General features: G+C 33.4%; 3 protein-coding genes and 1 pseudogene across 5 annotated transcripts; all 4 read right to left on the reverse strand.

Annotated features, from left to right (window-relative positions):
• Positions 1-5: 5 nt before the first annotated feature.
• LOC130612575 (sulfotransferase 1C4-like) lies at positions 6-11,450 on the reverse strand. 3 transcript variants are annotated; one of them, XR_008975495.1, is made up of 3 exons: positions 11,345-11,450; positions 2,409-3,368; positions 1,380-2,012 (listed from the first exon to the last, which is right to left on the reverse strand). XR_008975495.1 is itself a non-coding variant. In XM_057433909.1 (2 exons), the coding sequence occupies exon 2, from the start codon at positions 901-903 to the stop codon at positions 31-33; it is 873 nt and encodes a 290-aa protein (XP_057289892.1). In that variant the 5' UTR covers positions 904-908; positions 2,409-2,546; the 3' UTR covers positions 6-30. The 3 variants fall into 3 exon arrangements, 2 of the variants coding, with proteins under 2 accessions (XP_057289892.1, XP_057289891.1); XM_057433909.1 differs by lacking the exons at positions 1,380-2,012; positions 11,345-11,450 and adding an exon at positions 6-908 and having other exon boundaries at positions 2,409-2,546; XM_057433908.1 differs by having other exon boundaries at positions 1,937-3,368.
• Positions 3,994-7,833, reverse strand: LOC130612577 (sulfotransferase 1C3-like). Its single transcript, XM_057433910.1, has one exon. The coding sequence runs from the start codon at positions 5,250-5,252 to the stop codon at positions 4,359-4,361; it is 894 nt and encodes a 297-aa protein (XP_057289893.1). The 5' UTR covers positions 5,253-7,833; the 3' UTR covers positions 3,994-4,358.
• Positions 11,451-18,522: 7,072 nt separating the features above from the next.
• On the reverse strand, positions 18,523-19,294 carry LOC130612856 (cytosolic sulfotransferase 3-like). The gene has a single exon (XM_057434199.1). The coding sequence runs from the start codon at positions 19,063-19,065 to the stop codon at positions 18,523-18,525; it is 543 nt and encodes a 180-aa protein (XP_057290182.1). The 5' UTR covers positions 19,066-19,294.
• A 2,675-nt stretch (positions 19,295-21,969) lies between these two features.
• On the reverse strand, positions 21,970-25,131 carry LOC130612858 (sulfotransferase 1C4-like; annotated as a pseudogene).
• Positions 25,132-26,183: the final 1,052 nt, after the last annotated feature.

The following is a 26,183-nucleotide window of genomic DNA, read 5'->3' on the forward strand; positions in this document are numbered from 1 at the left end:
ATGTATTGCTTAAAACCACTCCCCTTTCATTTATTTTGAAAGCTCAGGAACAATTTCTTGGCATCTATCATTTAAAAACTTGATTTTTTCTTCATCCAAGTAATTCTTATGATCACCGATGACTCCTTTACGAACAAAATTTTCTATCAATGAACAAACCGATTCTTCTTTCATTCGTTTAAAGTCAGCTGCTTTTTTTAATGTAGACATTAATTCAGATGTCATTTGTACATCAACAAATTCTGCAAGCTTTTTAACTGTCTCCTCAAAATTTCTAATTAAATCCTCATAATGTAACAAAAGAGTATTTTGATCAGAAGCATCTAACCAACCTCTATACCATTGATACCAATCTCCCCAAAGAGTAGAACCTGACAGAAACATTTTGTAAAACGTTTCAAATTCGAGTGTGTTGTATATCTCTTTTGGGTTGGACGTATCATTCCTATAAAAGTGATAGCAAGATATCAATGTATCTTTTACATCACGTGCGACAATGATTTTTTTCGCCTTTGTTAAATTAGGTGCTAGCCAAATTGGTAAATGTGTTTTTAATAGCCTCAAAGGATCATCTTGTAACGCCATTGCAAGATCATAGCCAACATATCCGCCTAAGTGAAGTTCCAAAAAAGGAAACATTTCGTCCATTTTATCATCATTAATGTTGAGCACTGAATCAGCTCCATACATCATTACCAACAACAATCTCCTTGTTATTGTTGTTCCTGATCTTGGATATGTTGCCAGTAAGATGTCTGTTTTTTTTAATTCCATATTATGTATTAGCTCCAAAGAGGTGGAAGGAAAATAATTACCAACCGTTATAGAGTTTACTCCATCTGTTACAATTTTTTGGTCTTTCACCTTTGGAAACTCGTCAGTGCAAGGCTGTACTGAAATCATTATGACTAAAACCAAAATATCAGGTAAAAAATTCGATAATACAAGATGTTCATGAAAATCAACACTAGTCAAAAACAAAATCATGATATTTTTGAAGAAAAAAAGTAAAAAAAAAGGGAAAGTAGCTAATTACGTTTATTTAATTTTTAAGGGTGAAGGATTGGTGCTTATTCAAGGATGTATTTTTATAAGGAATGGGGTTATTATTTATAAAAGAAGATTTAGATCCAATTCAAAATACTCAAAATAAATTAAACACAGCAAAATCCATGGGAAAATCCATTTGCGGTGGTTTAAAACATAAAAGTTCTCTCTTAAAAAATTAAGGCTGTGAAAAAGAGTTTTAAAGTTTCTTGAAGAAATCTTTTATACACTTCTGCATAAATAATTGGTCACTATGGTAATAGCCATTAGTTAACAGGTTTCTTTACATCTTCTTATCCTGCATGTAGATAATTATAAGAAATAAAACTTGGTACCCAAGATGATTGTGTACAAATATTTGATCTTTATTACATAGCAAAAAAAATTTTTTTTATTTTTTTTTTATTTTTGGAAATAATTTAGCTTATTACTTTTTTAAACAATATTTTTGCACCCTTAGACAGCTCAGGTTTCTTTCTATCCAATCACTAAATTTTTTTTGAAAATACAGCTCTTTTTTTCTAATCTCACACCTTAAGGAAATCATAGGTAAAAATATAGGTTTTCCTATTTAAAGTAATTACAAATTTTTATTAATTTAAAGTAATTACAAAAAAAAAATTCATTCTTTCCAACATGCTAGTTGTAACATCCAATAGCTATTTTTTGCACTCTTTCTTTCTTTGTGTCAGTTTCTTTAAAACATTTTTAATACTTTCGAAAACCGTTTGGAGATTATTTGTTAGATAACTCAGTTTGAAGCATTCTTTGCTTAACTTTCAAAATCAGAAACTTAGTTGCTTATGAAACAAGTTTACATCTAATTGTCTCACACGAATATCGGACATGAGCATAAATAATAAAACAATGAAAGATAAACATGAAAACCTAGCACAATCATTTTTCTTAAACATGAGATCAAGTAAAATTTGTAAATAATTATCTTTTCTCTGGTTATAGTTCATCTATAAAAAAAGAAACAAATAAATTTAAAGGAAATCATATTTTAAGCAAATAGTGAAACCTAAGTTTTAAGGCATGTGGAAAAATTTGTGGATAATGATTTAGTTTCACATTTAACTTTAGTTGTAGAAAATTGTAATGGTACTTTTTCAGGAAACACTGAACACTAAAACCCACTTTGTTAAATTTGCCAAAAGCCACCTTCTAACATTTACTGGCATATTACTTTGTGCAAACAATCAGAGAAAACTAATGAGTGAGTCCTGAGGACTCACTCATTAGTTTTTAGGTCACTTCACTATTGCCTTTGACCAAAAATGTGTAATAATAGAGACAAAATTTCAAAATAAACAGTAAAACAGTATTGTACAGTTTGCATGGATTACTTAAACTACTACCTTTTACTTCATTTTAAAAGCTCAGAAACAATTTTTTGGCATCTATCATTTTTAACAGATTATTTTAATAGTTCTGGAACAATTTCTTGGCATCTACGATTTAAAAACTTGATTTTTTCTTCATCCAAGTAATTCTCATGATCACCAATGACTCCTTTACGAACAAAATCTTTTATTGATGGAACAGTCAAATATTTTTTCATGCGTTTAAAATCAGCGGCTTCTTTTAATGTAGACATCAATTCGGATGTCATTTTTACACCAACAAATTCTGCAAGCTTTGTAACTGTCTCCTCGAAATTTCTAATTAAATCCTCGTAATGTAACAAAAGAGTATTTTGATCAGAAGCATCTAACCAACCTCTATACCATTGATACCAATCTCCACAAAGGGTGGAACCTGATATAAACATTTTGTAAAACGTTTCAAATTCGAGTGTGTTGTATATCTCTTTTGGATTAGTGCTATCGTTCTTGTACAAAAAATAATTAGAAATCAAGGTATCTTTCACATCTCGCACCACAATAATTTTCTTTGCACTTGCTGAATTAGGTGCAAGCCAAATTGGCAAATGTGTTTTTAACAAGCGATGTGGAGCATCTTGCGAATTCATAGTAATATTATAGCCGACATAGGTATTGTCATTATTTACTGACTGACCTGCAGATTCAAACTCAATAAATGGAAACAAAATATCAATGTTGAAGGTGGGATTGTTAAGCACTTTATTACCTCCATATTTAATCGCCAATAACAATGTTCTTGTCAATGTTGTTCCTGATCTTGCAAACCCAGTTAATAAAACATCTGTTTCTTTTAACTCTATTTTGTGTATTCTTTCAAGGTATGTGGTAGATAAGTAATTACCTGTAACTATAGAGTGAACTCCATTTGTCACTTGCTGTTGATTATTCAATTTTGGAAAGTTGTCAAGACAGTCTGTTATTGAAATCATTATACTAAATGGTAAAATAATAACTAGTACACATGCATGTTATAAATACCCCCATCCCCAACCACAAATGAACTGAGATATCTGAAAAATATACTATGACACGTCTTGACCTATCTGATCTTGGCTAAGCAACACTCTGACAAAGTCTTTGCTAGTGTGGCCTCATAAAGAGAATGCCTGAAAACAATTAGCTTCAAACTATTCGATTTTTTGCTAGAGCAGCCTGATGCCCTAAAAAGATATGGCTGGCTGATAATATCAAAGAGGACCCCCTACCTTAGTTTTGTTTAGTCTAATGAATGTAACATAATTTTAAAGCCTGTGTTTGCACTAAGGAAAACTATTATATGTGGGAGATCAAGTTAAAAAGCTATTACCAAGGCAAATAGAACATGTTTTGATCCTTCCATGTATGATGGTAAGAAAACACATTTTTGCAAAATATCTGCACATCCACCGTGTGCTGAATTTTTGTTTAAAAGCTATGTAATGACAATGAAAAAACTTATGAATATAGAAGGTCTTACATTAAATAGAAATGCATTGCATGAATTTAGTCTTTATACAATTATGTGAGTCTGAAAAACAGTTGCAATCTGTTTTTTAAAATCAAAAACACTTTTAACCAATTTCTATTTTAAAAGTATTCTTTGCTAAAGCTTCAGTTTGATTGGAAAACTGAAAAAACACAGAACATACAATATGCAAGTTAAAATAAAAAGTATATATAAAACTATAAAAAAAGGTTTCCATAATACCCCAAAATATTTAATAGGTTTTTTAATAGGTAAAAAAAACTAAAAACAATAAATGGTTCATTTGATAAAATTATGTTTTTTTAAAAAAATTACGCTGAATTGACATATTGACTACAGAAGAAACTGTTCATATCAGAAATGAAATACAATTTGAGATCTCCATTTTCATATAGCCGAAATATTATTATGGTTTTTTAAGAAAATATTTTCTATATGAATAACCCCTTTTTAACAGATTATTTTATTAGTTCCGGGACAATTTCTTGGCATCTATGATTTAAAAACTTGATTTTTTCTTCATCTAAGTAATTCTGATAATCACCAATGATGCCTTTACGAAAAAAATCTTTGATTTCTGGAACATCCAGGGCTTTTTTCATGCGCTTAAAATCAGCTGCATCTTTTAATGTGGACATCAATTCAGATGTCATTTCTACCCTAACAAATTTTGCAAGCTTTGTAACTGTCCCCTCAAAATTTCTAATTAAATCTTCATAATGTAACACAAGAGTATTTTCATCAGATGCATCTAACCAACCTCTGTACCATTGATACCAATCTCCACAAAGGGTAGAACCTGACACAAACATTTTGTAAAATGTCTCGAACTCTAGGGTGTTGTAGATCTCTTTTGGGTTTGTTTTATCATTCTTGTACAAAAAATAATTAGATATCAATGTATCTTTCACATCACGTGCTACAATGACTTTTCTAGCCCTTCCTGATTTAGGTGCTAGCCAAATTGGTAAGTGTGTTTTTAATAACCGCTGAGGAGCATCTTCCAGTGCCATGGTAGCATCATAACCTACATATGCATTTTCATCATTCATTTGTGAAACAGATTCACATTCAATGAATGGAGAAATGCGATCCATGTCAAAATCAGGGTTGTTGATTACCTTGTCAGCTCCATACAACATTACCAACAGCAGTGTTCTTGTTATTGTGGTCCCTGACCTTGCAAATGTGGCTAACAAGATGTCTGTCTCCTTTAACTCCATCTGGCATATTTTTTCGAGATATGTTGTTGTCAAGTAGTTACCAGTAACTATAGAATTAACTCCATTTGTTATCTTTTGTTGGTTCTTTAATTTCGGAAAGTCATCGCTGCATGATTCTATTGTAATCATTTTTACTAAAATTTAAAAAACTGATACAAGCTGAATAAACCAGACACGACCAGCGAGAAATAAAAATAAGATAATTAAATATTGCAATTTGGGCTGGAAGATTGGTCACATTCTCTGAACTTAAAAACATACTTTCACGCAAATCTTTTTAGACTTGGCAGATGCACATAACATAATTGATGCAAGTCTGAGAAGACTTTGCAAAAGCCTGGGAGCACCCCTTTTTTCTTAGAAGTTACCTACACTGGTAATTTATCATCTTGAGTGTGGGCAAATTACTGAACTTATTACAACACTGAGGTAGGTTTTTAATTCTTGTTGGTGTGTAGTTTTTTAACTAAAAGGAAACCAGATGTATAAGAGGGCTATTATAAAAAATCTAAGAGGCCTTGGACGAGCAAACTAGTGTCATTTTAACAAAAAAAAATTATGTTAATCAATTTAGCTTCATAACATCTAGTACGCATTGATAAAGTTTGAATGCACATTCCTTAACAGTTTTAAAATTACTAATGACAGAAAAAAATTTGCTATTACTTAAATATGACATCATAATTTATACAGCATAATTAAATCTATGTAAATTCTTTAAATGTGAATATCTTGAGAACGAAAGAGTTTTTAAGGAAGACTTGCTAACCAACTTTTTAAAGGGTTGAGAATCACTTAAACCTCGGGTTCCTTCCTATTAACAAAACACATTGCAAAAATCACTACTTACATTAGCAATTTATGCTTTTACACATTTTATAGCAATATGAGGAAAGCATTGTCAGTTATATAATGTCTTGTTCTCAATGTGGTCTCTCGATTTTAGTTAAAGTTTAGGTTGCCTTCTATTTAGCTACCCCCTAAATTTTAAACAAACAAACACAAAAAATGTTCTTAAAGGTTCCCTCCCACTAAAAATCAAGTTGAGCTCATATTAAAGATGAAAGTTGTCTAGAAATCTTTTTATTTTTTTGAAAAATCTTTATCCGTTCTCGAGATATTTGTCTTAAAAGTATCGTTAATTATGCGAAATTGTGACGTCATGAGTATGCATTGAGCATAATTATGGTAACTAAATAAAAAAATTATGTAAAATATTCAAAACACGCCAAAGTGAATGGCCAGAAAACATTTTTAACTCTATATGGCTTTTGAAAAATGTTAAATAACTCCCTTGCAGATCATACTCGTGACATCATGCATAATTAGTGAATCTTCTTAGTCCAAATTCTAAAGAACCAATCAAGAATTTTAAAAAAAATATTCAAATTCCTAGACAACCTTTCAAGCTCTTTCATATGAGCTCAACTTGATTTTTCACGGGAGGTAAGCTACCCATCATCATCATCATCATTCTCGGCTTAACGTCCGTTTTCCATGCTAGCATGGGTTGGACGGGGTATATTAATGACCCTCTTCCAATCTGATCTAGACTGTGTTAGATCTAATCTCAACTTCCTCTGTACCAAGTCTGTCCTTATAACCTCCTGCCAAGTCTTTCTCGGTCTGCCTCTGGGCTTTGCCCCAGGAACTATCAAGTCTCTACACTTTCTTACCCAATTATCCTCCTCCATTCTTTCCAAGTGCCCCATCCAATTCAATCTTCTTATCTGGTTCTTATATGGATAACATCTTTAATTCTATGGAGACTTAGCCTGCTTCTTAGCTCATCTGAACTCTTTCTGTCTCTCAGACTGGGGTTACACATCCACCTAACCATTCTCATATCATTCCTTTCTAAACGGTCAAGATCTTCCTGCTTCACTGCCCATGTCTCACTACCGTACAACATAACACTTCTTACACAGGCCTCATACAACCTACCTTGACAGGACTCTGCTAGTCAACAAAGGAAGTAACTCTCTGAACTTTTTCCAAGCAGAACCTATCCTGCAAGTAACACTTCTTCCAACACCCCCTTCACTGCCCAACATCTCACCTAAGTAACAGAAGTTCTCAACTATCTCTAACGAGCCACTGTTGTACATTATTAAAGCTGGAAATACTTCATTCTCTATAATCTCACTAAGTTTTAAACAAACACACATAAAGAATGTTCTTAATAGCAGAGAAAACTCATTATATTTATAAATCACAACACTCAATTTATAAAAACTCTGTGGAAAGTGTGTTTTGGCAACTTGGCAGAACATGAAACACAGGACACAACATTTTTATGCGCATTACAACTTTTTTAATATAATAAAACTAAACACATCAACAACTAAAGCCGCAAGAACGATGTTATTTTCCACACAAACTTAATGGGGTCACGCTATATGTCCAGAATTTGTTCATAAACAATTTAAACATATGCTATTTTCAGGTAATCTACACAATAAACACATCCTGTAACCAAAAGATACACAGACTTAGCGTATTATAAAAATAGAAAATCATCCATGCATTTCAGGCCAGAGATTTTGTTGTTTAAGGGGAACAAAGCTTTGTTCACTCCAATTTGGCCAGAGGTATTGGTAAACGTTTTTTGTTCCCCCGTTTCATTTTTAGGGAGAGTAATGAATAATAAAAAAACTGATAACAGAAGAATTCTAAAAATGTATTCATAAATTATTACTATTAGTTAACAAATGTAATTTAAAACTTAGGGTAACAACAGCTTAACGAAATAATAGTTACCCCCAAAATTGTGGCCCACCTCTACCCATGATTCCCTGAATAAAGACACAAGAAATTAAAAACCACTGACATCGCATATTGCAAATTCAGTGCTAGTACCGTGGTTTCTATGAAGGATTCCAAGGATTTTGTGTGCATCAAATCAACATTTACAAGACAAATAATCAAATATCATAAATTTTGTTTCATTTTCGTAAAATATGTACCTAATCATCAAACTCCAAAAGTTTTTCATTTTTGATTTTTGTTTTAATTTTAATACTCTTCCTGATAAATTTCTTTAAAATCAAGTTTTTTAAAAAAACTCTTCTGTGCAATACATAAAAATGAAAAGTGATATGGGATGAATAAAGGTAGTGTGGGTTATTAAATAAATCCTTTCACACATTAATTTTTGCAAGAGCGTGTTTGTAGCAACGTGGGTACTACGTTAGGATATACAAAGGCATACATTTTAACAGGACTACTATCAGCATTGGGTTTTGTGTTAGAGATTTCCTGATTAGCCAGATTTCTCTCTTATTTGCATAAAAGCTTTGTTTCCAGTTTACAAGAGCAATAAAATAACAAAAAAGTCTCGGAAAACTGCCTAAGATTATGCATTGAGTGTCAGGGTGTACATTATACAAACACATGCCAATAATATCACTTTCTTTAGGCCAGTGCATGGTCAGTGAATTGTTTTTTTCTCTTTGAAAAAGTTATTTTCAATTGGTGGAAAAACCAAAAAATGGATAAGTCTATGGGTTTATTTTTCTTACGGCACAGTCCATTTTGACAGTTTTCGAGCAAACTGACAGTTTAAGTGAACCAAGAAGACTTTAGTCTTGATCATCTGTGCAATAGAAGACTATACTCTTGGTTTCCACACAGCAGTAGTTCCTAGTACTCCTATTCCACAATTTTTTATTAAATTCTTTTATCAATTGCAAAATCAAATTTGTGTTGCCTTGCCCTCTGGTCGATTTTCGTACTAGCAAATTGTCAACCTCACACTAAGCACAGGTTATTTTCTTCTGGTGAGACTGAAAGTTTGACTCACTGTTTTCATTCCAAAAATAGCCAAATAATCCTTAAATTAAGGATAAAAAATCACGGCAGATGTGTTCTTAGCAACCAATTTATGCTTTTGCAAAATACATGTTTCAGAGGAAATGAACATTTCCAAATAATAGTACGAAAAAGACAGAAAAGTAGCGAGTATATAGTTAGGGTAGTTAGAGCATGATACAAGTATTTTCTTAGGTAAGTCAAAACTTCAGCAGGATAAAGGGCGTTGTTTTGTATCAAATGGCGCTGGTGCCTACGCCACAGCTTTAAGAGCGTTTATTTATAGAAGTATTTTTTGTGTAATAATGTTTAGGTGAACTTTAAGTTTGCCCTCAATGATTATTGTTTGTTTTGTTGTTATTTAAGAAGAAGTTCCCTTATGAAAAATACATGTATGAAATTAAGTTAAAACTTGCTGCATGCTTCCATATTTTTGAGTATTTTAAGCTCTCAGAAAACATCTATTTTTGACACTTGTCTTCCTCAATAATGAGCTAACCCTGCATTAGAGAGTACATGTCAAAACCTTAAATATACTGAAGTATATACAGTATGTGTTGAATATGAAGAAAAAAAATAAACTGAATTAAAAAGTTGTGAATTGATTTTTTAAAATTTGACACATGGATTTTAAAAACAACAAACATTTATTTAGCTATAGGTTTTTTTCTAAAAACAACAAATTTTATAAGCAAGCTTTAAAAAGTTTTGCCAAAGAGCATGCATACTTCAATTGCGCACCAAAAACACTTTAGTCACTTCAATAATGCGCACCTGAAATGTCTTTTGTATAAAGTAATTATTTACTATATATACTAATAATCAAAGAAAAAAATGACTTAAAGTTTATTAGGTTAGGGCATCATTAGGTTGTATATCGCAGAAGTCGCTGGTGGAATGCTTCGAAAATGCTTGTCACTGGCACAGCTTATCATGAAGCAAAACTGTACAGGAGACTCAATTGTTAGAGTCTTTGCAGAACATCTCTTCTCACAAAACCGAGGGCAGAGCTGACTTATTGCCTGCTGTATCGTGTGGGAGACAGAACTTCTGGACTTCTTTTTAATACTATATACAATTTTTTCGATTATTATTACTAAACATATTTGATTTCTCTTTCCCCTTTTAAAAAGATTTTTAACTGTATTCAACATGTTATTTTTTGGTATTACATCACGAGAACATTCGTCTGAAAGCTGTATTAAGGTACGGGACACCTCTCCCATGTTCTGGTTATATTTAACTTTCATGGGTGAGCACTCTTCTAGCAGTATTTTCTGTGACGATGAAGGTCTGACTGACTTGTGGCATGGTTCCAAATGGTCTTCCATCTTTCGTTTGAGTCTCAGTGTAATGCACCAGCTGAGCATAAGAGTGTCAGCATGAAGGAAAGGGGCAGACTTTAATGTTCTCTATACCCTACGTTCTTCATAACAACGCCGACCATTTTTGCAGACGCAACTACAGTATCTTCGTATTTTACGTCAGCAATTACGTTGGCAGTGCCGAATGCCAACGCTAATTTAAAGGGCTGATCATTGATACGAAGTTTTGAAACGAATTACGTACGGAAATTTTGAGACTTTAATAAAGATGCAAATACATTCAATTACTCAGTAGGCCTACCAGATGACCACACTTTTCATATGTGTTATCACGCACCTCAAATTATGAAAACTGAATAATCACTCTCCTCAATTAAGGCGAGACGCGTGAAATTCATCACGCACCTACAACAATCGAGGCGAGTGAAGTATCACTTGGCTGCTAAAATTCATATGACCAGGACTGCGTTACGTGTATACATATATCATGGAACTTTGTAAAAATTTACAACACCTCATTTATGTGGTTCGACAGTTTACCCTGACATTTTATGACTACCAGGCATACAGGTTTTAATTGTTAGGGTGTTCTACTGCTTGGTATTGGACACTGCATATTTTAATTTGGGTGTGAACCGAGATCTAAGAGTGTCCTGGATTCTTACCTGACTAATTGATAAACAACAAACACAAAATTCTTCAATAAGAACATTATTGTTAAGAGTTCACAAGTTTTATTTTGATCAGAGTTTTAAAATCAGCAAGGTTTATATGTTAAGCTAGCCAGCTATGCTAGAGCTATGTGGTGTCTATACTATTCCCAACTATCCTTCTAAAAATGTTAAAACATATCTTTTAAAACTATTTCGAAAAGGAAATACCAGCCAAAGTAATTAAAATGTACAAAATTACTTAGCATCAAACTAGAAATGCTTTGATTTCTCGCGGTACATCTGGCTAAAGCTTACGAGATCAATCACTCAATACCTTGTTACAATATATAATAAAAAAAATTTCTATACCCAAACCCAGCCATATGTAGAAACAGATTATTATTTTACTTATTATAAATATATTTTTAATCACCTTCTTATCAGTGTGCCATCGACATTATTACGAGCATGGATTGTCAAGTCCAAGTTGTTCTGCAAAAATTTTCTTTCAAAGTAACAACAACAGCAAGGTACATAACTGCCCGCGTGTTAAGCGCGGGCAAGCGGTGATTAAAAATGAAAATTAATCGCGCGATATATGTGTGCGGTGAGTTGCTTTGGATTTATACCCAGAAAAGATTAATTTGATGATAAAAAATCAGCTCTTGATTTTTATATTTATTTCTAGAGATAAATATGATCTCCTTGTTATTACCGACACGTTTTTATAGCAACCAGGCTGAGGGTAGTTTAAGTTTCTAAACTTGTTCATGATCTTTAGTCGTTTTCTTAAAAACGTGATTTTTTTCTTCCAAAAAAAAAACGTAAACAGTAGCGGATACATTGGAAAGGATACCTGTCTCTCTTCCTTGATTTTGCTAATGCCCTGTATTTTTTCTACTCTATCGCAGATATCATTCTCGTCCCCAGGGTTTGTTGCCTGTATGTGTCAAAGGCAAAAACTCCTGCAGACGAGGTTATAACGAGGATATTATATAAAATATATGAAATCAAATTAAAATTCACTAAGTAGAATATTTTTATCGTATAATTTTGAGCATATTTTGATTGGCGCTGGTGGAAATTTTTATCTTTCAGGGACGATTTATGCCAACTAATCAGAATTTTTAATGATTCTTCTCCGCCTGGAATCCACTTCCTGTGGTGGATAAAACCTAATTTAAGAAATGTACTTTGAAAAGGGGGTTCCATAAAAATTCTTTGGTATTAAACACAACTTCGTTTCCAGGGCATTTTCCCGCTTCGCGACTCAGGGGCTAGGAGACCCTAGGGAGGAGAATATTCAAAGAAGATAAAGTTTACTATTCAAGACATTACGATACAAAGAATTTTTATTGCTTATGTGACGTCATACAAGGTCAAAAGGCGAAAGAGCTGGGCCCCAATTACTTGTTGTAAATGCATTTATTGCGTAAACATTGCAGTGTGCAGTCCTCAAGAAAAACATGTATTACTTTGTCTTAGCTTATTACTTTACACAACCGTTTTATTCTTCTGTACATGGTCTGAAGGATGTGTTTGTTAGATTCTAGGTTTATTACTTTTGGTTCATATGGGTTTGTATATTGTTTTACAAAAGTTTAAAGTTACAGGAGATTAACTTTTTTCAGCCGAATTTTGGTGGGGAAATGTTAACCGATTTACGGCGCTATTAATTATCAATGTTGTAACATCCCGTGGAGTAAAATGGCACGTACTAGTATTGGATCGGTCTCAAAAAACGTCAGTTTCTTCAGAGTCGCTATTACGTCTTTAATCTCGTATTGCGATGGTGGCGTTTTAAAGAGAAATTTCGATTATTAACTAATTAAATAACTTCGATTATTTTCTCCTTATTTTTCTTCCAGGTTACTAGTGTGCTAGTGTCCCATTTCCAGATTCTTTAAAGCATTGTACTTTGCTTTCGAAGTCACCTCATTGCGTCTCATCATGGATGCCATTGTTGGGAATGATGTACTCTTGAGTGCCGAATAAACGGCCCCCACCCGCTTTTTAATTTTCAACTTTTCATTAGAACCCTTCCTCACCCCCTCACCCCGGTTATTAATTTTTGATGAACATTGTCACTCATTTATATACCAAAGTCCATCATTCATAAAATGGTATACTGATTTGCGAAAATTTATATACATACCGTAGCTACATTGAATCAATATGGGAAGTCATGTAATGAAACATGACTTAAAAAATGGTTTTTCTGTTTTGTTTTAACATTTTACATGTGAGTGTAATGCTGGAGGTTAAATTTACCCCTACCCCTAACTATAAAGATGCCACCGTTTTTTTGGCACTTGAGAATAAAATATTAACAGACAAACAAAAATACTCAAAAGCTTTTTCAAAACATTCTATTCCAATGAAATGTTTGATTGTAAAAAAATCGAATATTATAGAAACGTTCTATTGTTAAAAACTTCGAATTTCATGAGAAAGTTCGATTATTGGAAAAGTTCGAACTTCATTGAAACGTTCGACTGTTGAAAAATTTGAATTATAAAACTTTAAACGGACAAAATTTCCAAAATTCGAATTACATGATCAAAATTTGCTCACGGGACCTAGAAAACTGTTCGATTTTCAAAATTTATCAAATTACATGAGTTCGAATTATAGGAGTTTTCTTTTAACGATTTTAGAGTAAATTCGGACGGGACCGGAGAATTCGTTTGAATTATATGACTATTCGAATTATAGGAGTTCGAATTACATGACTTCAACTGTATTTGTTTTACCCGTTGACGTTTATGGCTTTTTTGTAACAGAATACGACGCCAAATAATCGCTTTTATCTGGCCGACTTATTTTATCCGTCATCAGGAAAATTGAAATATGTCCATTTTAATTATTAAAAACAGCTTGTGGTGAAATTTTAAGATTTCTCATTCCTTAATGGAATAAAATTTCGCGAGAATTAAATTTCATAACCTTAATTACCACTGTCGGTAATTTCGTCATTCGTGAAAATAAATTCTTGCGAAATTTATTATTTCGGAACCTTTAGTCAAATGTGGGCGCAAAAACTTATTGTGCTCTTGTAGATTTCCCAATTTCGACACTGCCTTCCCCTTTTTTTATATATATATTTTTAATACCCGATTAATTTTTTATGGTAAGAGTGTATTGGAGACACTTCTTCGTAAATTGTGAAAGCAATTGGTTCCATAAAAAAAGATAAAAGACAAATTTTGTAAATGTCATTTTTTCTTGTATTTATATAGTACTGATAAATGTCCAGTGTTTTTTTGCTTATTCCTCTCTGGATACCCAATCCACTTTGGTTATATTTTTTATGTTTAAGACTACTTAAAGTATGGTACATAAATTTCACAATTTCGCTTTTTAAAATCGTAACTGCACCTTTTCACGCCAACAGTGATAATTTCACGAAAATTTTCCGGTGTGATTTCTAACTAATGTTTTTACTCCTTCGAAATATGGTCATAATACAACTTCGTCCTCAAGGTCTTGTGGCTTCTGGAGCCGTTATTACGTAGTGGCCAACAATGACCCTGAAATAATGAGATAAAAGCATTCCATTTGCAAAACAATTTAAAATTGCATTATGAAATAAGCTGTTATGAAATAATTACAAACGAGTCTTCTTCTGAAGCAACACTACGTGTGATAATTAAACGCTTTTTTTAACATAAAATTCAATATTTTTACTTTAAATTTTAATTGTCAATTTTTATTTGAGAGCTCTTTTAATGACGGATTTGAGGTTAAAGATAATAAGACTACATAGTTTTCTACTTATTCGTCAACCTCGAACCCAGTACCTGTAGTGTTTTTGATATGAAGATGAAACTCGTACGAGGCTCTGGTACAACAGACTTGAAATTCGCCCAAAATTAAGCATGCCGCACGTAGTGTAGTGGGTTCGTCTGCGGCTCCCAGTTCTGGTGACCGCGGATCGAATCCCGCTCACTGCTTGGCAGTATGTTAGTGATGAACAAAGTAGTTCTTCTTCAATATGACTTACACGCATTATACTCGCCCGTCATGATCAGAGGTCTGATCGGAGTGAAGCATTCTCTGTTGAGAATGAAATACGGATGTGCTATGATAAATATTCACCTATAAACATCTGGCAAGTCTGTCACTGATAATCTCTCATTGGAGCTCCAGTGTTCACAGCAAATATACCCATTTTTCTAGTTAATACTATCTGTTTTTAAAATCTTCCGATATTGCGATTTTAAAGATTCTAATCTTGGTAAACGATAAAATCTTAAAGGCTTCCCATCAATACCCAAAGTTGTGTGGTTGTTGAAACACAAGGCTGATGCACCAGACCACCTAACCATTTTTGTTGTAGTTTTTAGCTAGCTAACGTTTGTAATGACACCTTCCAGTATATTCGGAAAGGTCTTCACCAAGTGTTAAACTATACGATTATGCAGCTAAATGTTTATAATAACGTTATAACATATTATAAAGCTGGACGTGTTGTGTTTAACTCCATTTGCTTCAATTTGCCCAACAACCCCCCCCCCCCCACTATGGATTTTTTCCCCACAAGAAAAACATTAGCGCCCATTCCTCCAGTCTATGAATTTAGCTAGTTACGGAAGTTTTTGTCAATTTTGGGAAAATTAGTTCCCCTGAAAATTATTTGGAAACTTGCTATTCGCGAAAAATTAATTACAGCGAAATTTTGAATTATTCCTTCATTTTTGATACTAAATATAATAGAAATGTAAATTTCAGCTTTAGTAGTTTTTTATGTCTCCTACTTAAATACCTTTAAAAAACGGTATAAATTGGAAAACTAAATTTCATTATATTCTTTTTTCGCACAATTTGCGAATATTAGGACTTGGTAATTAGGTCTCGAAAAAAATAAATCTTATTTTAAAAACCTTTCTTGCAAAAATTAGTTCTCTCGAAAATACATTCCAAAAATGTGTCCACCAAATAAGATTTACGCGATGATCATTTTCAACAGTGCAGCCTCGTCTCCAGCACTTGTTAGGCTGTCCAAATATAAAAATCCTAACAAGCCCTGGGGATGAGGTTGGCCACAGTGCAAATTTTGTTAAGTGGGCACTTTACGTCGTGACTCTTACGTGTTGTTATATAAATACTGTGAATACTGTAATTACTATAAATACGTTGTTATAATCCTTTTAACAACAGAATGAAAATTTATCTCCTATGAGTCAGTTTTCTGTCGTTAAATTTGGCAATACTTTAGCCAGGAGACTCAGCAATTTTTTTTACCACAAGGAAATCAAAATGGTTAAGGTTTGAAAAATTACGCTGGTTTGGAAACTAAATTTCTGCGGTGAGAATACCGTCCGCTCTTTTTGATTGGTTACGTCTATTGTTCTTTGCTCACGTGATCATTCTTGTTATTGATGGAGCGACGGAATTGAATAAATGTTCGAATTTCTTTCACTAATTTGGTTTAGTGTTGACGTCTTCTACGACGGTGAATATCCAACGACTGCAAATAGCAAAAGCCAACATACCATCGTTTGTTTTCATATAAAAAATCTAAAATTTAACGATGAAACAATTTTTGGGGCATTGGATTGACGATTAATTTTTGTTCGGGCGATTTATAAATTTATCAGACAAAAAAAAGTCGTAGCAACAGTGTTAATTTCTATCGCTAAATGTATCGTCTGGTGGAAACCAAACGTTAATGACACCGTGAATGAGAATCATACGACATTAGTTTATTGTAGACATCCACAAATAATCGCCGTCTTCTGTAATGTTTTCGTCTACACACTATTGTATTATTAACAACTTAAAAATACGTCGTGGCTAAAAAACATTTTTTTTTGCTTTTTTGCTGGGTGACGAAAATTTTAACAGCGAAATTTTTTTCCCGACGAAATTAATAACCGACCAATATTTTTGGCCGACGAACATTTTTATCCTACGAATTTTATCTGCGGAGATGGTTTTTTGTTTAATTCAAAGATTGTTTTTTTGCATGAAAGACGTCAAAAGGAAGAACAAATTTTAAAAATAAATTATTTAAGCTTCAATGACATTGAAGTCATTGAAGAAGAAAATCTCTCAATTGACAAAAATGTTGATGAGGAACTAACTTCAAACACGGTAAGTGAAAACGCGGGTTGTATTGTAATTAATAAGTGATAACAAACAATAAGAAGATATGAAATATTAAAATAAAGTCTTTTTTTACATATATCCGGACGAATAATTTAGTTGGGTTTTTTCACCGATAAAGTAGCGTGTTAGAAAGGTTTCAATCCTATAAAAGAATTAAGTTTATGTTATTGCATCACTGGTGATCAGTTCATCAAATATGCGCACAATTACTAGCAACAATATTTAAGTTGTTTCCTGTGACGTCACAAACATGACTGGCAAGATATACTTTTGCTCATATGTCGTAGCTTATACCATTTGATATATAAGTTCTAGATAGGTTCGGAGTTAAATAAACTGTTGTACTGTCAGGAATGATCATAATTTAAAGATAGAAAATTTAATAATAAAACATAATTTTAGTTTCGCACGCCGCGTAATTAAAACAATTAACAAAAATTCCGATATTTTCTAAAAATTGCGAATCCAGATTTTCTTTTTACTAAATTAACTGACAATTATGCATCCTTTGCAACAGGGTCTATATCACAATTTTTTGGTCTTCTTCCAAATAGATAGCAGAAACTTGCATTAGTTTTGTCGAAAAAAGTAATTCCTCACCTAGACTTTCTCTTTCTTTCTAAAGCAACAACAAAAAAAAAATCTGCAAAAGAGAAAAAAAAAGGGTGTTTTTAGCTTTTCCAAATTAATATTCACCTACAATCTAAATATGTACAAATTGATTAACTACCTAAGAGGAAGAAACGTTTGTGTATAATTATTCTTAGAGGCTTCCTTCGCAATGCATAGAGTTGTTTTGGCGGCTTCGGAAATTTATGGAAAAGCAGATGTGGTATACCGCTATCATTTCTCAACTTTTTAAAACAAAAATAAATGCAATTTTTTGAATCCTCACCTGAAACTTAATAAAATGTGAAATCTTTAAAATTCGTACTGTAAACAAACAACCTGTTCAGGGGCGGATACAGGAATTTAAACAAGTTAGTCCATTATTTTACAAAGTCACCAAGAAATGGGCGTTAAAAGAACGCAAGGCGTTTAGGGGTGTTTTTTACTTAGTGCATAAAATCCCATTTTGAAAATACAGTAAACCAATATGAGGAAAACCAAGAGGGACAGGTCTATATATTAGCCACTTTTATACTGAGATTTAAGCCGGTTTACTTAAAATGACATGTTTTGTAAAGTGACCGGTTTTCACACCGTGTTTAGGTTAAAAATTTTGCACGCTTTGAAAAAAATCTTGATTATTTTAACCCTCTATCCAGGAGGCACTTTTTTAACAACAACAAATTTTTGTATACCGCATTTTTACTCTACTTATTGATGGACTAGTCAAATCTTTTTTCATGCGTTTAAAATCAGCTGCTTCTTTTAATGTGGACATCAACTCAGATGTCATTTTTACACCAACAAATTCTGCAAGCTTTGTAACTGTCTCCTCGAAATTTCTAATTAAATCCTCGCAATGTAGCAAAAGAGTATTTTCATTAGAAGCATTCAGCCAACATCTATACCACTGATACCAATCTCCCCAAAGAGTAGAATCCGATACAAACATTCTGTAAAACGTCTCAAACTCGAGCGTGTTGTATATCTCTTGGGTTTTTGTTTCGCATCTCGTGCAACAATAATCTTTTTTGCCTTTGTCGACTTAGGTGCCACCCAAAATGGTAAATGCGTTTTTAATAGGCGGCGAGGAGCATCTTCCAATGCTTTTGCAGCGTGGTAGCCAAAGTATCCTGTTTCATCTTTTTTCAGTTCTATAAAAGGAGACATTTCCTCCATTTCTTTAATATTAATTTTAAGCACTGAATCAGCTCCATACATCATTACCAACAACAATCTCCTTGTTATTGTTGTTCCTGATCTTGGATATGTTGCCAGTAAGATGTCTGTTTCTTTCAATTCCATATTATGTATTAGCTCCAAATAGGTGGGAGGAAAATAATTACCAACTGTTATAGAGTTTACTCCATCTGTTGCAATTTTTTGGTCCCTCACCTTTGGGAAATCGTCAGTACAAGGCTCTATTGAAATCATAGTAACAGAAATCAAAACAACAGGTGCTATATTTCATAAAGATTAGGTGCTTGCAAAAATGAAATAATGAGAGGTAGTAGTCGAACTTGTCAAAGTTCACCTTTCATTGTTCACAACGAACTAAGACATTGGACCTAAGATTACTTTATTAGATCCAATATCTTAAGCTTAGTTTAGTTTAGTAAAGTTTTTAAATTTACGGCTTTATTTGATGACATTATTGTCAACAAAAATCTAATTTGTCGGCAAATAATTGCGACCTCAAAACATTCTCTTAGCAAATGTCACAGACAGACACGGAAGTACCCAATTGTTATAACAGACTAGTTGTTGGACCTCGAGGGGAGATCCCCTCAAGCAGAAGAAAACTCTCTTTAATTCATAAAACAATATTTACAGAAATAGAATTTTTGATGACGGAATTAATCCCATCCTTAGCAAGGGAAATCTTTAGAATTTGTCAACCAGTTGTCATAATTTCATACACTTAAATCGCAGAACAAAATAATATATATCGTATACGTATAATCTTGTTGACCAGTTATCCGATGTCAGCAATGATTCACAAATAAAACATTCTCTTTCGGAAATTTCTTTACGCTTTACCTCCATTGTTTAGAGCCTGGAATACTGATTTAAATAATGCATGAAATCATGTGCTTTTGACAGAGAAACTGGACTTTAAATGTTTTTAATGACGTCATCAGCCTGTCCATTCTGAAACAGTTTGGTCCGTTTTCTTCCTACTTACACGCGCGGTGAGAAATAATTGACGTCACAAACCCGTTTCAAAGTTATTTAGCGTAAGTTATAAGTGCACTGCAATGACTTCATAAATTGAAAATAAGATGTTAATGTTTAATAATTAATGTTTAATTACTAGCCGAAGTCCCGTGGAAGAATCCACTGAATCTCTCATCGAGTCCATATGATGGGTGCCAAATAAAAACATAGAACACAGTAATAACAACTTGCATTATTCTATATCTATAACCGCTGAAACATAAGCATGTGCAGCAAAAAAAAATAATAATAAAAGAGAAAAAACGCCCTGGGATTAGGGTTGTTCACAATCTGCATTGTACAGAACGTTCAAAAATATAAGCAGGTCAACAACAAAATAAAAATAAAATAAAATAAAAATGCACAAGGTCTAACACAATCGAAGGTGTCTAACAACGCTTATGTAAAAAGTTAAATCTGCTAAAACTATATACTTGCTTTGCCATGCCAGATGTACATCAAGGAAAATGGTATAGCAGACATTAGAAAAATCGTTAAAAAAGGTTATTGCAAAATTTCCACAACGTACAGTTTCTAATGCATCGTACCAAGTTAGCTATTTAGTCTATTGTATACAGCAACTCCCCCAATGCGCAAACGTGCCGTGCATGATAACAATGCAGTGCTTTCGAATTTAAGAATCGAATATATTTTAGACGGTAACGTAACAGATGTAACCATTAATTTAACTTTGTTTACATAAAGGTTCATTATAACGACATCAACCACTTCGTAGCGTTAAAAGCAGTATACACGCTGTATTTTATAAGAATAGTTTTTTTTTTGTTTAAGCCTTCATGTTCTTAATTTTCCCTGGTGTACTAGCCCATTGCTTTGCAGAGAAAAAGGTTCAGTTTGGAGATATATACGCAATAAAAAAGTAAACTTCTAAAAAAATTTGTGCATCATACAAATTTGTATATTAAACAAACAATCCAGCTCAGACATATTCTTAGGATATTCTGACCCATTGATAAGAGAATATTCTTACAAAAAAATGTTAAATATGTTCAGGCTGAAGACAAAACATATTTAACTTCATATTTAAGGGAAAGTTTAGCTGGAAGCGTGTAAACGGCTTAAAAACGTTATTACCTAAATTAATTTCTCTACCAGATACTCTAAACAACACACCTGGTTTTCTTTCGCTTTCTCAGTAGTAGCTAGGGTTTTCTGGATAAAAGTCCAATCATTAATAAACTTCGCTTCATCCAAAAGAAAACAAATTGAAAATGTATGGATGGATTGCGTGTTTACGAAACCGAACGCATACGCACTAGGTGGCAGGATAGTAGCGCCAGTTTGGTGGAGGCGACAAAGTGAAAACAAGAGGCTCTGGTTGTGATTTGTACTTATATTTGAAGAAATGCCTGATTCTTGTTGTGCAGAAGGCTGCTCCAAGTTGGAAAATTAAAATTTTATCGCATACCGTTCGGTCACAACGAAGAAAGCAAGAAACTTTTTTGGGTACAAGCAATAAAGAGAGAAAAATGGACAGAAAAACAAATAGATAACTCAAGAATTTGCAGTGAACATTTTATATCTGGTAAATAAAAATACTTTTTTATATAAAACATATTTTCTAAACAACAAAAGTAATGTTATCCATATAGCTAGCTAGTTATTTAGATGTAGCTGCTAGATATATAAAATTAAACTCTTTCCTTCTAATGCTAGCTAACCTAGCTAGCTATTTAGTAGCTATATTATATAACTAAATGATCCACAAAAAAGTCTCAGCAAATTTTTTTGTATATTTCAGGAGAAAAATCTAAAGGCCCACACCATCCCAGATTACGTGCCATCAAAGTTCGCGCGCAAAAAGGAAGTGTTTCAGCAACACAAGCTACACAGATTTGAGTGAGTACAAAAAAGAAGGATGTCTTCTACATCTAGTCACACTGACACTGATGCTGACCTTGATACAGGTGTAGACAATGTTGAAAATGATGCAGAGCTGTGTGTTTGTAACAATCATTTGCTGCTGGATTTGGAAATAATACTGATGATTTGTTTTTATGTTGCCATCCGAATCAATAGGGAATGTTTTATCACACTCAACATCATCCAAACCTGAGCTGTATTTATAAGGACATTTCATTTCTAAAACGCCTAAGCCGTGAGCATCAGAATACCCATTTATGGGAGCATCAGGTAATGCTCTCATAAATGGGTATTCTTCTGACACATGTAAACCAGTTTCTTTTACAATAAAGTTTTCATGATCTTTTGTGAACACCTCAACAAATGTTTTCCTAGCAGTTGCTTCCATGTCAATACCGTATTGTTGTTCTCTTACAGTTAAATTTGTAGAATATTGCATGATTGTTTCTGTAAAATTATTTTTAACTCTAACCCTAACCCTAACCCTAAAGGTTTAAACTATATGCTCTTTTTAAGACAGATGCTGTGATTCTACCTGCTCTATGAATTTGCCATGCTGTTGACAAGCGCTCTTCTCTTGTAACTTTCGTTAAAATTTTGTACTGACTGTCACAGTAGCCGTTTTTGTATTTGTAATAAAGCTCTCTGCACTCTGACTGAATTTCTTCAGGATTATTATTAATTGTGGCATAATGTTTTGCGCCTCACTCAATTTATGACATAGCTACTATAGTAAAGCGCTTCACCTAAATGTGTGGCACAGTTTACACTTCTTATTAATCGCTCTTTCAAGTGTTCAACGCCAGGTAACACAGTTACTTGCGGCTTAACCGGGCGTTTGGACTCTGGGTTCCCTTGCTAGTCATCATCATCATAATCATTATCGGCTTATTGTCCGTTTTCATGCCAGTATGGGTTGGACGGGGTATATTAAAGACCCTCTTCCAATCTGATCTAGACTGTGTTAGATCTAAACTCAACTTCCTCTGTATCGAGTCTGTCCTTATAACCTCCTGCCAAGTCTTTTTCGGTTTCCCACTGGGCTTTGCCCCAGGAACTATCAAGTCTCTACACTTTCTTACCCAATTATCCCCCTCCATTCTTTCCAAGTGCCCCAGCCAATTCAATCTTCTTATCTGGATAACATCTTTAATTCTACGGATACTTAGCCTGCTTCTTAGCTCATCTGAACTCTTTCTGTCTCTCAGACTAGCGTTACACATCCACCTAACCATTCTCAATTCATTCCTTTCTAAACGGTCAAGATCTTCCTGCTTCACTGCCCATGTCTCACTACCGTACAACATAACACTTCTTACACATGCCTCATACAACCTACCTATTAACTCAATTGAGAAGACTCTGCTAGTCAACAAAGGAAGTAACTCTCTGAACGTTTTCCAAGCAGAACCTATCCTGCAAGTAACACTTCTTCCCCCTTCACTGCCCAACATATCACCTATGTAACAGAAGTTCTCAACTATCTCTAACGAGCCACTGTTGTACATCATTGAAGCTGGAAATACTTCATTCTCTGTAATCTCACCTTTGCAACGCTTGTATACAAACTGAATGTCAGCTCTTAACCTTCCCCCAATACTACTGCACTTATGTACCCAATGCTTGCAAGTCAGACAAAAAATTGAATTAGTACCAACCTCTTTCCTGCAAACTCCACTAGGCCACTTTCCAACTACAAGGTGACACTTGGCTGCAATGCTACTAATCATGACTTCAGACTTTTGCTGTGTTCACCCTAGTCTAAATATTAATACCACGGAATCGCATTTTGGATTTAGTCACTATTGTTAATTCTAAACCGATGAACGTATTCTTAACCTTTTTATTTCTTTCGCCTACTTCTATTTCTTTGTTTGCTTTTAAAATTGTAGGATCCAACTTTATGGTCAAATCTTAGATTTCTCAAACTTGATAAAGATTTTAGTCATGTCACAGGTATAATAAAACATTTCCAAAATATCGCTACACCACAAGCAATGATACTTAATAAATGGATATGCTAAAACGTGTTCGTTTCTTAAGAATTTAACTGTAGTGCTGTATTGTTAAAGTATTAATTTTCACAAATCACGTTTTGGACATTTGTACTACATGAAACATTTTGCAAGTTCAAGATAATACCACGGGATAATACCTATTTATTTCAAATAACGGAACAACACTGTAGAAGTTCTGTACAAAACAGGCTACTGGCGACCTTAGGTATAGGGAACAAAATTACACATGAACAAGAATCTGAAATCTTTTAGCCTGCAAGGGCTTTTCATTTAAATTTTTAAAAGCTCAGGAACAATTTGCTGGCACCTGTTATTTAAAAACTTGACTTTTTCTTCATCCAAGTAATTCCAATATTCACCAATGACTCCTTTACGAACAAAATCTTTTATTGATGGACTAGTCAAATCTTTTTTCATGCGCTTAAAATCAGCTGCTTCTTTTAATGTGGACATCAATTCAGATGTCATTTTTACACCAACAAATTCTGCAAGCTTTGTAACTGTCTCCTCGAAATTTCTAATTAAATCCTCGTAATGTAGCAAAAGAGTATTTTCATCAGAAGCATTCAGCCAACCTCTATACCATTGATACCAATCCCCCCAAAGAGTAGAATCCGATACAAACATTTTGTAAAACGTCTCAAACTCGAGCGTGTTGTATATCTCTTTTGGGTTTCTGTTATCATTCTTATAAAAGTAATACATAGATATCAATGTATCTTTCACATCTCGTGCAACAATAATCTTTTTTGCCTTTGTCGACTTAGGTGCCACCCAAAATGGTAAATGCGTTTTTAATAGGCGGCGAGGAGCATCTTCCAATGCTTTTGCAGCGTGGTAGCCAAAGTATCCTGTTTCATCTTTTTTCAGTTCTATAAAAGGAGACATTTCCTCCATTTCTTTAATATTAATTTTAAGCACTGAATCAGCTCCATACATCATTACCAACAACAATCTCCTTGTTATTGTTGTTCCTGATCTTGGATATGTTGCCAGTAAGATGTCTGTTTCTTTCAATTCCATATTATGTATTAGCTCCAAATAGGTGGGAGGAAAATAATTACCAACTGTTATAGAGTTTACTCCATCTGTTGCAATTTTTTGGTCCCTCACCTTTGGGAAATCGTCAGTACAAGGCTCTATTGAAATCATAGTAACAGAAATCAAAACAACAGGTGCTATATTTCATAAAGATTAGGTGCTTGCAAAAATGAAATAATGAGAGGTAGTAGTCGAACTTGTCAAAGTTCACCTTTCATTGTTCACAACGAACTAAGACATTGGACCTAAGATTACTTTATTAGATCCAATATCTTAAGCTTAGTTTAGTTTAGTAAAGTTTTTAAATTTACGGCTTTATTTGATGACATTATTGTCAACAAAAATCTAATTTGTCGGCAAATAATTGCGACCTCAAAACATTCTCTTAGCAAATGTCACAGACAGACACGGAAGTACCCAATTGTTATAACAGACTAGTTGTTGGACCTCGAGGGGAGATCCCCTCAAGCAGAAGAAAACTCTCTTTAATTCATAAAACAATATTTACAGAAATAGAATTTTTGATGACGGAATTAATCCCATCCTTATGCAAGGGAAATCTTTAGAATTTGTCAACCAGTTGTCATAATTTCATACACTTAAATCGCAGATCAAAATAATATATATCGTATACGTATAATCTTGTTGACCAGTTATCCGATGTCAGCAATGATTCACAAATAAAACATTTTCTTTCGGAAATTTCTTTACGCTTTACCTCCATTGTTTAGAGCCTGGAATACTGATTTAAATAACGCATGAAATCATGTGCTTTTGACAGAGAAACTGGGCTTTAAATGTTTTTAATGACGTCATCAGCCTGTCCATTCTGAAACAGTTTAGTCCGTTTTCTTCCTAGTTACACGCGCGGTAAAAAATAATTGACGTCAAAAACCCGTTTCAAAGTTTTTTATCTTAAGTTATAAGTGCACTGCAATGACTTCATTTCATAAATTTAAAATAAGATCTTAATGTTTAATAATTAGTGTTTAATTACTAGCCGAAGTCCCGTGGAAGAATCCACTGAATCTCTCATCGAGTCCATATGATGGGTGCCAAATAAAAACATAGAACACAGTAATAACAACTTGCATTATTCTATATCTATAACCGCTGAAGCATAAGCATGTGCAGCAAAAAAATAAAAAAATAAATAATAATAAAAAAGAAAAAACGCCCTGGGATTAAGGTTGTTCACAATCTGCATTATACAGAACGTTTAAAAATATAAGCAGGTCAACAACAAAATAAAAATATAACAAGATAGCTGTACAGCTATGAAGCTGTGGAACCAATGTTAAAACGGAGCTGGTTTTTTTTGTTACTCTAGGATACACAAAGCCTATTTCTAATCATCGACGTATCGCAAGCCAATAACTAGACTAATTACTA

The sequence above is a fragment of the Hydractinia symbiolongicarpus genome, chromosome 10 (assembly GCF_029227915.1).
Source record: "Hydractinia symbiolongicarpus strain clone_291-10 chromosome 10, HSymV2.1, whole genome shotgun sequence".
NCBI classification, from domain to species: domain Eukaryota; kingdom Metazoa; phylum Cnidaria; class Hydrozoa; order Anthoathecata; family Hydractiniidae; genus Hydractinia; species Hydractinia symbiolongicarpus.

Coding starts and splice junctions, on each gene's coding strand:
- LOC130612575 (XM_057433908.1), bottom strand. CDS start 3,364: ATGATTTCAATAACAGACTGTCTTGACAACTTTCCAAAATTGAATAAT.
- LOC130612856 (XM_057434199.1), bottom strand. CDS start 19,065: ATGATTTCAATAGAGCCTTGTACTGACGATTTCCCAAAGGTGAGGGAC.
- LOC130612577 (XM_057433910.1), bottom strand. CDS start 5,252: ATGATTACAATAGAATCATGCAGCGATGACTTTCCGAAATTAAAGAAC.